Below are 12,284 nucleotides of genomic sequence, written 5' to 3' on the forward strand. Positions count from 1 at the left end.
AAACCGTCCTCGACCCGAGGAACGCTTGAAAGCTTTGGTGGCTATCGTAACAGCCGTGATGCTGCACTAGCGGATTCGTTTGGTCGCGCTCGCCAACCACGTGAACGCACTGGCAGCTCCCGCTACGACGATCGCTCCGCCTTTGATGCTGATCTTTGGGATGATGTCAATGAACAGGGTGATTTTGATGCCAATGGTAATTTCCGACCCACTCGTGCCCAAGAGGCTGAGCGTGCGGCTGCCGGCGCTCCGGCACCCCCACCCGGCCTTCGGCCCTCAGCTCCCACTCTGAGCCTACAGGATGTCAAGTGGGTTTACCTTGATGATCAATTCCAAAAGCAAGGACCGTTTGAAGGCGCGCGCATGCAAGACTGGTTCAACAACAACTACCTGCGCGACGACCTCATCTTGCAACGCGAGAGCGACACAATGTACACCACCCTGGGTGCTATCCGCGACATCTCCGACGCTCACAAAACGAATCCTTTTAGTCTGCCCGTGCCCGACACTCTTTTCAACATGCCCGACCCCAATATCAACGAAGCCAAACGCCTTGAGCAGGAACGCCTCGAGCAACAGGAACGCCTGCAACAGGAACGTCTCGAACAAGAGCGCCTCGATCGGGAGCGTCAGGCTACGGCTGCCGCCGAGGCGGCCGCCCGGGAAGAGGCTGAACGCGAACGCAAGCGCCTGGTTGAGCAAGAGCAGCAGCGCCTGGTTGAGCAAGAGCGTCTCCAAAAGCAACTCGAACAGCAGCGTGCTGAGCAAGCTTGGGCGGAGCAGGAGCGTGCTCGCGTGGACCGTGAAGATCTCGAGCGTGAACGCATTCGCGCCGAGCAGGAGGCCAAGGCCAAGGCCGCTGCTGCGGCTCAGGCTGCTGCCGTCAACATTCGCCCCATGGGCGGTGACTCACCCAATCTCATGCCAATGGATCCGGCCCAAGCAGTGTTGCGCGAGCGACTTAGTATTCTTGAGCAGCAGAAAACCCAGCTGGCCAGTGAACGTCAGGAGCTTCATCGCCTCGCCGGTCAATACCAGGAGCGCATGGGAATGTTGAAGAACATGTACCACCAGGTGCGCGCGCATCTGGAAGCGGCTCAGGCCCGTCAGGATGCCAATGAAATCCAGCAACTCCACGAACGCGCCACCCAAATCAGCGAGCAGGCCAATCAAATCCGCTCCCAATACACCCAACTGCAGGAGCGCGACGACAACATTCTTCAACGCTCCCGTCAACTTGAGGAAGAGGAGGCCCGTTTGCGCATGGGCACGGTGTCATTGCCCTCATCGGCAGCTCCGGCTCGCACCCCAAGCCCCGAGCCCCCAGCTTCAGCCCCAGTTGGCGTTTCTGATTCAAAGTCGACTGCTCCGGTTGGTCAGAACCCGGGCGAAGCGGCCGCTGCAGGCGAGCCGACTGAGAAGAAGGCAGGTGGCAAGTCTGGCCCCGCCAAGGGCAAGGATAAGGATGCCAAGGTGGCCGCCAAGGGTAAAGACAAGGATGCCAAGTCCACTAAGACCAAGGCCAAGGCCAAGGTTGAGAAGGAGGAGGCTAAGAGCAGTGCTTCTGCGTCCAAGTCCAAGTTCTCGCTCTTGGATATTCAAGCCGAGCAGATGGAGGCCTCGCGCCAGGAGCAGGAGCTTCGCGCAAAGGAAGAGGCCGAGCGTCGTGCTCAGGATGCCTTGGTCAAGACTGTGTCCTCCAAAACCACGCCTACAAAGGCCCGACACTCCAGCTGGGGGGCTCCCCCCACTCCCTCTTCCGCGGCCAGCCTTCGCGACATTGAGGAGCAGGAACAGCGTGTAAGTGGTCTATCGTGATCTGCCCGAAAGCCGATGAGCGCCTCTTTTTGCACACACTCCATGTTGGATAGTGTTGCAAGTACACGTCCTTTCTCTGTGGATAGTCGTGGGTCCGCTCACTGTGTCTTACCCTTGCTCCTTTGATGAACATAGCGTCTGGCTGAGCGCCGCAAACAAGAGGATGTCATTACGCAACAACACATTGCGGCTCGCAATGCCGCTCTTGCCTCAGCGGCCAGCCAGCAAGCCACTTTGCCCAAAGTGTGTTGGTGGTCGTGCTTGGCCTCTGCTTCGCGTGCACACTACTTCGTGCAACTCATGTATCACCGCTGCTTTATAGGGTGGTTGGGCCTCAAACCCTGGTTCCGCACCTTCTTCCCCTGCAGCCTTCAACACCAAGGTGAGTGGCACACGGATTATATCTATACCAGTGCTCGTGCCGATAGCTCATGATATGCGGGTTTGGGGCTTGGGTTTATGCTGTTGTTGTTGTTGTTGTTCTTTTAAACTTTTAGCCCAAGTCGTTGGCCGAAATTGCCGAGGAGGAAGAAGCTGCCCTCCGCAAGCGTCAAGCGCAAGAGCAAAAGCGTATGCAGCAGCTGCAACAGCAGCAGCAAGCGGTGGCAGCGGCCACGCCTCGCTCTCCGGCTCCAGCCAAGCTCCCTCCGTCCTCTGGATGGGCTCAAAAGGCTTCCGCTGGTGGCTCACGCGCCTGGGGAGGTGCTGCCCCTGTGGCCACAACTGCTCGTCCCGCGGCCGCTAGTGCCGCGGCACCCAAGAAGGCCGTTAAGGTGCATAAGGATGACGCAGATTCCTTCTGGATGTCTGCTGGCCAAGACTCGGCCGCAACGAGTGGCAAACCCAAGGGCTCCAAGTGCGTGTGCTTTCCTGTACTTTGCTCAACCTAACCCTCGTTGTTGATTCTTGTTTGCCGAACCGACGTGGCTCCGGCATCAGCTGTTGCGGCTCACACTTTTTTTTTTCTGCTGCCGGTCCATCTATAGGTCGTCAGCGGCTCCTGTGGCTGCCGGCATGCAGGTTGGCACAAGTTTGGCCCAGGTCCAGCCCTCTTTTTTGGCTTGGTGCAAGAAGGAGCTTGTCAAGATTGTCAACACGGAGGTGGATCCGGAGACCTTTGTATCCTTCCTCCTAGATATCGGCTCAACATCCGAGGTGATTGATTATCTGTCGGAAATGTCGAGCAAGCCCGACCAAGTTCGCAAGTTTGCCCATGAGTTCATGAAGAACCGTGTGTCCGCCATGAGCGGCACCGTCGCCAAGGGCATTGTCAAGCCCAAGCCGCCCATGGACGACAGCTGGGAGCAGCAGGCCAAGGCTAAGAAGAAAACCAAGAAGAAAAAGCAGTTCCAGAAGCTTGACAACAGCCTGCTTGGCTACAACGTGACGGCCGGCTCCGCCCCCAACCGTGGCGAGATTGACTTTGACTACAAGTAAATGCTGCTATGGCATGCTGTATGGCCGGTTGTGTGCAGATCAATCATTCATTTCGGGACAAGTATCGATGGGCATGGTTCCACCATCCATCCTGTAAAGTTTGCCCTTTCCCTCCCCGCTGATTGGTGGCTGTGCGTGCTTCGTCACGATACACGGTGGCGTCAATTATTCTTGATTCTCGACAAGAAGAGAGGCAGATCAAAGGTGACACAGAATTGAAATCAAATTCCAACTTTCTTTTCTTTTTGCATTCACTCTCTCCAACAGGAATGAGTTTAGAATGGCATGATGCCTCAAAACTCGCTTCCCTCTAATCGCAGGACAAAACGTGTCAGCTCTTCGGGAGCACCAGCACGCGGGGGTGCCACTCCCCCAACAAACACGTCATAGACACCTTCGGGATATTCAAGCTCGCCGTGGGCGTTCGCCAATTGCAGGGGGCTGAGCACAATCTCAAGCTTGATGCGCTCCTCCGCACTGGTCTTCAATTCACCTGTGGAACCCATCGGCGATCTCACAATGAGTTCTTATAACATTCATTCAGCACGCCAAGATGGAAGGCATGAGCTTCAACAAACAAACCGGTTTTGGTAAAGGCCAGGAGCTGGCGCAAGGGGATCGAGGGATAGCGCTCTTGAAGAGCCGTGGTTTGGCGCAGACGAGCATACACTTGCACAACCTCCTTGCCGGCCCGTTTTCCGACATTGCGCACGGTCACCTCAAGCTTGAGTTGCGGCTTCAGGTTCTCGGTCAGGTTGAACGTGAGCGGTGCCATGGTAGCCGCCGCATATTCAAAGCGGGTGTAACTCAGGCCAAACCCAAAGTCGTGCAATGGGTCGTTTTGAAAGTATCTGCCAGCCAGGGAGCAACGTCCGCCAATTCAGATTGCAAGAGATCGGGCAGTCGACGGGAAAACCATCGAGTACGCAAACAAGTGAGAGCGGGGCCAGAGATATCGCCAAGTGATTGCGTACCGATACGTGCGTCCCGGGAAATCGGACATTGTCATGGACAAAATGTCAGGTAGGTCCTCGTCAGAAGGAGGTACGAGATATGGCAAGCGACCCGAAGGCGAAACCTTGCCAAATATGATATTCGAAACGGCCGTGCCTGCATGTTGGCCGCCATACCTATTGTCAACATCACGTTTTAAGTGAGGGCAGCGGACCTGGAATTGGTGAAGCTGGCGGTTTCCAAGGAGTGCCCAGGGCCGTGCAGGGCGGTGCCTTTGCGCATATCCTACCAGGCTTCGAGCAATGCTGCAGAGCGCTCCGCTACGATGGGGCTGGCGACAGGGCCGCCATTGACATAAATGGTGATGACGCGCGTGTGAGCTGAGAAAATGCTCTCCGCCAGCTCTTTTTGAACGCCTGCCGTGCAAAGTAACCATGATCCGCCCAAGCATCAGATGAGGTTGGGCACTTTGTGGCCGACCAAGGCGCTGTCCGCATCTGAATCAAAGATATCGAGGTCAAGGCGGGAAGTACGGCGTATGATACCCGGAAGGCCGATAGATTCTCGGTCGTGGCCTTCGCATTCAGCGTTGTGGTAAGGCGTGTTGGCATGCTCCGTACACACGTGCAAGCCCAAGACCAGGAACACCACATCTGCTTGACGCGCCGCCTCAACGGCAGCCTGTGGATTTACGAACACGCGAGTTATAAGTGGTGGGCCGCAAAATGAAGGGTTGCTACACGAACGCCATCTAAAGCATTTGCAGCACACCATCACATAGCACGGACCGGGATGCGTGATGTGTCGTTGCTTTCAATGTCGCAGCCCTCCTCAAAAGTGAACGTCACGTTGTTGGTGGCGAGCGTTGTGGACAGGCCTGCCACATGCCAGCACAAACTGAGTTTTGAACGATGTACCAAGCCAGCCGTGTTGCCAGAAAACGCCATGCCACATTGTTGCAGATTGGCACGCTCAAGGGGCACGCCCGTGTGATACCTTCGAGAATATTGACGAAACGGCATTGGGAAGAACCAGCGGGGACGTCGTTGCATGCAAAATAGTTTCCAAACAGGTCCTACACAAACCAGATACAAGCAAGCGCCCGGACTCGTTAAAGAAGGTGAGCGGGCGAGAAGAGATAAATTACCAATCGCTTGCCTGCGTATCGTTGGCACTCGGACCGATGATTGCCACGTGCTTCAGCGAGGCCAGATCCAAGGGCAACACGTCTTGCGAGTTCTTGAGCAGCACGAGCGATTCCTACAAGGCACGTTCATGTTAATCGCAGCGCGACCTCAGGTGAGTTTGACTACAGGAACGCCGCCGCAGGCTGTATCGAAAAGGGCAGACACCACGCCCACCTCGGCCACGCGTAGATTGAGAGCCTGATGCACCGGTGAGGAGATGTTGCGCTCGTCATATGAGGAGAATGGCACGAGCTCATCCGGATCAAACTCGCCGGTGCGAAGACGAAAGGTGAAGAGCCGTTCTGCGGAGGTACGCAGGGCCTGTTCAGTGACAAGGCCATGCTCGTAGGCGTCGTGCAGCTCCAAGTAAGCCGGTCCAGAATTCAGGTCAACACCGGCGTTCAATGCCGCTGCAGCGGCGTGAATCGTGTTGGTTGAGTAGTTTTGCTCCGAAACGAAGAAGACAATGGCGTCCGAGTCTGAAGTGAAGAATCCATCAAAGCCCCACTCATTGCGCACAATCAGATCCAGCATGGGACTGGCGCACATGGGATAGCCGTTGACACCATTGTAGCTGTGGGGCAGTGTGCGTGATGCAAGCGCCGACGTCATGGAAAGCGGTTTGCACACGTTGGTCGCACGTGCACGCAGACATGCGATCCAGCAGATGTGAACCGCCTTGTGAGTTGTAAGAATGACAAACCTGCACATCAAGCTAGTAGCGCGGCCCTCCTGCACCACGGCCTTGAAGGCAGGGAAATATGTTTGACGCAGATCCACCATGCTGATGGTTGGATCAAACGACAAGCGTGGCGGCGTCTTGTCCAACGAGTATGCGACGAAATGCTAGCAGCCGCATGCAAAACACAGAGGCTGATGATCAGCAGATGTCGCCATGGCTCGGCCGCCTGCGAGCACTGTCAAACCTTGGGGGTGGCGCCCAAAGCGAGGTAGTCGGCGCTATCCGGCAACGTTTGTAGGCCTATGATCAGGCGGAAAGTTGCAGGCGCAATGGCCCGTTGTTGACACGACGATGAAAAAGGCATGCGATTGCCGGGAGCCACCGAGGGTGGGGCGATTTTTAAACGCATCGTGAGACATACCCTTGACAATGGCAACGCCAAGCGTGCCGGTCAGCACCGGATCTTCACCATAGGTCTCTTGTCCGCTATAGAAAGTCCGCACGCCGTTGTTGTGAAAAGACGAGATTACATTGATTGATCATGCAAATGTCGGTGGGCACAGCTACTTAACGACCAGACGAGAAGCCTTACCGCCCCCAACGAGGATCACTACGGCCAAAGTGGGCAACAAAAACAGGCAGATGTTGCCACCCATAGGCGAACGCGATGGGCATCGAGAGATGTTAGCCGAGGAAGCATGAGAGCATCCAACATTGTCAAGATCAAGTCTGAAGCTAGCATGGGCGGGGGGAGGGGGTTGGTGTGCAGAGTAACATGCCCATACCGAAAGATGTTGATATTTGGACCCCTATGCGTTGGTAGAGCGTGCGTAGCAGACAGCACCGACATGCATTAGACGAACGATTTGGCTTGACTAATGTGCTAGACTCGTGACCAGCGACTTGCCAAACGTTGAGGCCGTAATTCATTGGCACATCGCCGTTTGCGGTTTTGTTGATGTTGTATTTAGCCCGCTGTTCCACGGCACCGACGCGGCCTGTGCAGCGTAAAACCGGTCAAAAGTGAGGAGACCGTAGCCACCAGAGAAACAAGGACTGAGCCTGCCGTGAGACACTCGCATGCATCTTACCGATGGCAGTCAGCAGCTCGGTGCTCCAAGTTGCGGCCAAGCCTAAAAGCCCATCGTCGGTGAAGCAGGACAACAAGTACATGGTCGCAGTAAAAGAAACGGCACAGCCCACGAAGAGCACATCAGACCAAGACGAAATCTGTGCACGATTTATCTGGGAAATGGGCCAAGACTAAGGCGGCTACTACCGACCGATGGCCTGGGGAAACATGGTGGCAATGCCGTTGTCCACCAGCCCGTGCAAAAAGTTGTTGCGCCAATCATAAGAAGGAACCCCCAGCCGCTCAATGGCTGGCGCTGCCGTGTCAAAGTTTGTCGAGAGCTGCATGGACACCTCCTTGATTGTCATGTTCTATCCACAAGCCAGCACATCAGAGCCACGTCCGCGTTGAGCCGGCCAGCTCGCCCACAATGCTGAATAATTCGGCTGGGAGGGCCATGGGAAGGTGCAGAGTCGCGCTGCGTTGACGTACGTTCACGAGCAGGGCCACACGCTCGCTCAAGGGAAGGGTTGGATCAAACCATGGCAGATCGTGCTTGGCCGTGGCTCGTCGCTGCGCCCGGCAGCAGGCCACCAACAGCGCCACGACGGCGAGGCCACACAGCGCACGCATCCTTTTCGTTCCCGACTGTCTCAGCCCTAGTCCCCAAGCCCACCCAGACGGCCGAGCAAGCTCCTCTCCCTGCCAAGCGACGCGTCCTGGCCTTGCCTTCGCGCTCTCGATCTCGATCTCTCTCTCTCTCGCGCGCGCGCACACACACACTGAGCCGGGTTCTCACACACACACTTGTTGTTGACAACAGGCGCAAGATCAACAACTACAATAACTCTCTACATTTCAGCATCAACTATACCCGACTTTGTAGCCAATTGTTAAGCCTTGCTGTGGAAAACGACATAAACTTCAAAGAAAGCGACAATAACCATTTTTCTCAATCTTAAAAGGTGTCCGCCGTTATGCTGATTTATTGCTGGAGCCATTTATGATGGGAGGGTGGTGGTGGTGGTGGTGGTGCCTGGCTGTGTCCAGTGTCCGGTTGACTCGGTTGGAAGAGGAGGAGGGAGGTATGTCGGAAGAAGAAGAGGGAGTCTTGTCTTGAATGAAACAAACCGTAAAAGGAAAAATAAATGGGAGAGAGGACGTGCGCCGCAAACAGGTTATTTGCTCCGCTCTTGTTTACTGCCGCAGGACCACGGGCAGGCTCGTGTTGGCGGGACGACTGTGGTAGTTGATGAGCTCGGAAAGGGTTTGGCACACAGGGCTGCCTGGAATATAGATACCTAATGGCGCCCGCAACCACAAGAACCCCCCAAATCATGACTCGTGATGGCCGAGTTGTCTCAATGGTGGCCTTCTGTATTTCACTGTGGACGCATCTTGACTGCCGACCCAATCACGTACCTTTTTTATGTTGCTGCAACACTGGAAAGTAGAGGAGCTCACGCGCCGTGCGAAGCACCAACGTCGCTACATGCACGGATGACATGCCTTGGGGTTGGGTTTGCAGATCGGGGTCGCGCACGATAAAACTCCCCTCTGGTGAAAGTGCCAGCATGGCCTCATGATCGTGGGACGGCTGATGAATACGACACCAAGACTGGTTTTTGGCTTTGCCATCCAGCCATTTGGCCTCGGCAGAAGCCAGTGAAGGTTTCAGATCTGGTGCCGAGTACCGATGATACGATTGCAGCCGTGGGGCTAGCAACACCGGCTGCACTAATGCAGTGCCATGGCTCGAGCGGCGCCGGCGCGCCGGCCGCGGTGCAGCCTGTCGCGGGACACGCACAACCCGTGCTGCGGGCCTGTTCTTCTTCAGTGCCAAACGCTGTGTACCCAGCTCAAAGTTGGACGCCCTTCGCGGCTCGCGTGGAGGCTCAACTCGTGCCGCGCTCTCATATAGGCTATGCGTGGAGCCAGTGTTCAAGGTGTTGAGTCGAGTCAGCGACGAACTCGTGCTGCTTGGCCCGCTGGTCAGCCCCTGCCGTGCGTGATTCAAGGTCTCGTAAGTGGATGAGGAAGGCACGCGGCCTCGAGGCTGGAGCACCACGCTGGCGAAGGGGGCCGGTGAGCTACGCGAGGACGAGTCGAAGAACGAGTCGGGCACAATGAGAGGCGAGATGAGAGGCGAAGACGGCTGGGCGTAATACTGCACAAGCTCCTCAAGACTGCGAAAGCGCAATCGCGGATCAGAGTCAAAGTGAATGCCAGGTCCATAGAGCGAGCCCGAGGGAACGACCACCAGCTCATCCCAGAAGCGGCCGAGGGCCTTGTAAGTGAGGGCAAAGCAGGCTGGATTGGACTCGCTGCGTCGAATGATAAAGGCACCGTCCGGACAGTGATCCAGCTCTTGAATGGCCGCGCTGCGTGGCTTGCCGGCCTGATACCAATACCAATCACTGACAGCCGGTATTTCCACCCGCTCGACACTGTTGGCAAAGGCGACGCTCCGTTCAATCCGCGCAGGGTCGGTTTTTGAACGCTTCTGAAAGAATGGATGGCGAGTGTTTTTGAGAATTGGCTTGATTTCGCGCACCGTGAGTGGTGCCTCGCCGGCTCCATTCGTTGTGCCGTGCAAAGAAGTGGAGCGCTGAATGTCACGCCCCCCTCCAGGCTGACCCGGGCCCACCATGCTTGATCGACCCGCCGCTGAGGCGGTTCCGTGCATGGAGCTGCTCCGCCGGGCTGGATCAGCGCGCACGAACAACGATGGGGCTGAGACTGCCTTGATATCCTGTAGGCGAGCCGGACGGTTGGTGGCCCGGGTAGGTAGGTCAGCCGGATCGTTGCTCTGGCTACGTGAACGGCGCCGAGCGCCGCGTCGCCGCGCCATGGGCGAGTGTGGGGGCGTTGAAGTTGCCGTAGCCGGTGCAGAGTGCCCAGGCTCTGCGGCGAGCACGGCATTGCTGTCCGATCGTTCCCTTTCTTGGGATGGGTGAGGCTCGAGCCGCTCGTCCGAAGGAGGCTGTAACAGGGGGCGCTGAGTTTGTTTTCGAGACACCGGCTGCTGCAAAACGTTGCTCACGCCCGGCGGCGTGAGCTGGACGGCTTCGAGACGCGCCGGCATGAGACAGTCGTTGCGGGCCAGCGGGCAGAGCAGCAGTTGTCGAGCCCGGCTTGAAGGCTGGGACAAGGTCTGGACAAGGCGTGACAAGGTCTTGTAGTGTTGGCTGCTCGCACGCACCACGCACACCGCTGGGCGGGGGCGACTACGAGAAGCGCTAAAAGCCATGATGGATTCGGTCTCCAGCCGGCCGTGGACGACGTAGGTCAGAACAAAATACCCCAGCTGGGCGCCGTGTCGGATGAAAAAGGTGCCATCTGGGCACTTGCGCAACAAGGCCGTAGCGCGCTGCACTGCAAGGGGTGCCTCCAGCCACCAGCGAGCGCGCCAGCCCTCGGGGATCAGTGTGCTGAGGAGCTGTGGCATGTCCTGTGGAGACAGCTGCAGGGAGTGTTGGCCTCGATCCGAAAAGCCCAGATCAACAGACCCGCGCCGCGCGCGCTCATCCACCAAAGTAGTGAGATCCCCTGGCGTGTAGGTCAGCTTGACCGGCAGTTCCTCGGCGCGGGCGCGCAACTGCTCGAGGAGCGCGGCCAGCGATTCATGGTAATTCTCGTGACCGTGCAAGCAAATGCCCAGCGGGCTCATGTCAATCAGGGCAAAGCCGACTTGACCACCGTTCAGATAGACCACCTCACAGGGCTCACGTCCGGCATCGTCTGCACGACGGGAAGTGACTTGGTGCAGGCGTGCGGCGGGGTCCTTGACCTCGAGATGCCAGGGCGGCCGCAGTCGCACAAAGTAGCAACCATCCCGTTCGTAGCGCAAGACGGCCTGACAGCTCTCCGTGTCCAGTTCGCCCACAAACCATGCTGGCGGGGAGTCGCCAGATCCGGTTTGCCGGTGAGAGGCATCGGCATCGAGCGTCAAGGAGTCGGCCAAGGCCGCGTGGTCAAAGGCACCCACTGAGAGGCACACATCTTCAGCCACGTCGGACAAGGGCAAGGGATGGTGGCGATAATATTCAACCAAGACCGCAAGGCGACTGAAGGCGGGGCCATCTGCATAAAGACGAAGACCTTGGAATGCGACAAAGATGGGAAGCTGTTCGATGCGCTCTTCGGCCACGGCCACGGTGAGAAGGAGGCGGCTACTACGGGCACCACTCGAGCCCGGTACAGTGATGCCAAAGGCACCACGCTGGGCTCGCTGGCGGACAAGATCTTGCACCACGTGCCGCGACGCCTGATCGTTAAAGTAGTTGCCCCGAAGAGCCTCCTCGTCAATAAAGGGCACGTAAGAGGATTCGTCCGCTTGGGCCCCCTCGGCGGCCTGGAGCAGGGTTTTGGTATGCCGATTCGCTGATTGCAGACTATCAATGAGCAGATCGTGTTTGCGCTCGTGCTCTCCCAGGTTGTTGGGGTCGGTGGGCAGTGAGGCTCTGGGCCGGCTGACAAAGTCGGGATCCGTGTCCAGACGTCGACGACTAGCGCCATTCAATGGGGCTGGGGAGTGCCGGCCCACCTGTTGAGCGTTGAAGTTGTGACTGTTCTTGTTGTAGGTGGAGAGATCAGCAGTGTCAAAAGTGGTGCGTCGGGCGCGTGGGCCTTTGGAAACGGTGCTGTACAGCGCGTGCAGATCGCGGACCGATGGGGATGGGCTCGAGTCGGAGCTGCGGTTGATATCCTGATACGAATCGACGTCACCGCTTTCAACGCTGCTGTAGCGGGGACGCCGGCCACGTGATGAGTTGTCTTGAAGAACTTTGGCCTCGCCAGGGCGTTGGCTTTCTAGGCCGGGCGCCACCTCATGGATCTGGGCGTAGACCGGGTCAAAGTCCAGCATGTCACGAGAGTTTTGCGAAGGTTCCAAAGGGTTTGGTGCGTTATTGAGCAGGGGCGAACTTTGCGAGGCGTGCAGAACCGGCACACGCTGCTGAGCGGCTACTATGGATACGCGCGGGCCGTGGTCGGGCGAGGATTGGACAACAATGCGCAACTGCTGGATGTTGTGCAGGAGCAGCCGCTGCTGGGATGGAGACTGGAAAGTGAGGGGGGGGGGGGGGGGGGGGGGAAAAAAAACCCCGAACCCCAGGAAAAATGACTTTTTGCC

At 57.4% G+C, this 12,284-nt stretch overlaps 3 protein-coding genes across 3 annotated transcripts in view; 1 reads left to right on the top strand and 2 right to left on the bottom strand.

Annotated features, from left to right (window-relative positions):
• Positions 1–3,303, top strand: part of MONBRDRAFT_33655 (uncharacterized protein) — a gene marked incomplete at its 5' end in the record, with an annotated part of 5,339 nt that extends 2,036 nt beyond the window's left edge. Inside the window, 5 exons of the mRNA XM_001748286.1 lie at positions 117–1,800; positions 1,954–2,061; positions 2,141–2,200; positions 2,316–2,674; positions 2,805–3,303. Of these exons, the coding sequence (XP_001748338.1) occupies positions 117–1,800; positions 1,954–2,061; positions 2,141–2,200; positions 2,316–2,674; positions 2,805–3,255 (2,662 nt within the window). The 3' untranslated portion in view covers positions 3,256–3,303. The remainder of the gene's footprint in view (positions 1–116; positions 1,801–1,953; positions 2,062–2,140; positions 2,201–2,315; positions 2,675–2,804) is intronic.
• Positions 3,304–3,405: 102 nt separating this feature from the next.
• On the bottom strand, positions 3,406–7,783 carry MONBRDRAFT_33656 (uncharacterized protein; the record flags this gene model as incomplete). Its single annotated transcript, XM_001748358.1, has 14 exons — positions 3,406–3,748; positions 3,838–4,106; positions 4,230–4,385; positions 4,499–4,625; positions 4,755–4,890; positions 4,998–5,086; positions 5,391–5,469; positions 5,571–6,242; positions 6,323–6,378; positions 6,500–6,564; positions 6,923–7,076; positions 7,170–7,211; positions 7,362–7,521; positions 7,643–7,783. 14 exons carry the CDS (start codon positions 7,781–7,783, stop codon positions 3,549–3,551), a joined length of 2,346 nt encoding a protein of 781 aa, XP_001748410.1. The 3' UTR covers positions 3,406–3,548.
• Positions 7,784–8,347: 564 nt separating this feature from the next.
• Positions 8,348–12,284, bottom strand: part of MONBRDRAFT_10594 (uncharacterized protein) — a gene marked incomplete at both ends in the record, with an annotated part of 4,719 nt that continues 782 nt past the window's right edge. Inside the window, 2 exons of the mRNA XM_001748359.1 lie at positions 8,348–8,436; positions 8,573–12,212. Coding sequence (XP_001748411.1) covers positions 8,348–8,436; positions 8,573–12,212 — 3,729 coding nt within the window. The remainder of the gene's footprint in view (positions 8,437–8,572; positions 12,213–12,284) is intronic.

The sequence above is a fragment of the Monosiga brevicollis genome, genomic scaffold (genome assembly GCF_000002865.3).
Source record: "Monosiga brevicollis MX1 MONBRscaffold_22 genomic scaffold, whole genome shotgun sequence".
Lineage (NCBI taxonomy): Eukaryota > Choanoflagellata > Craspedida > Salpingoecidae > Monosiga > Monosiga brevicollis.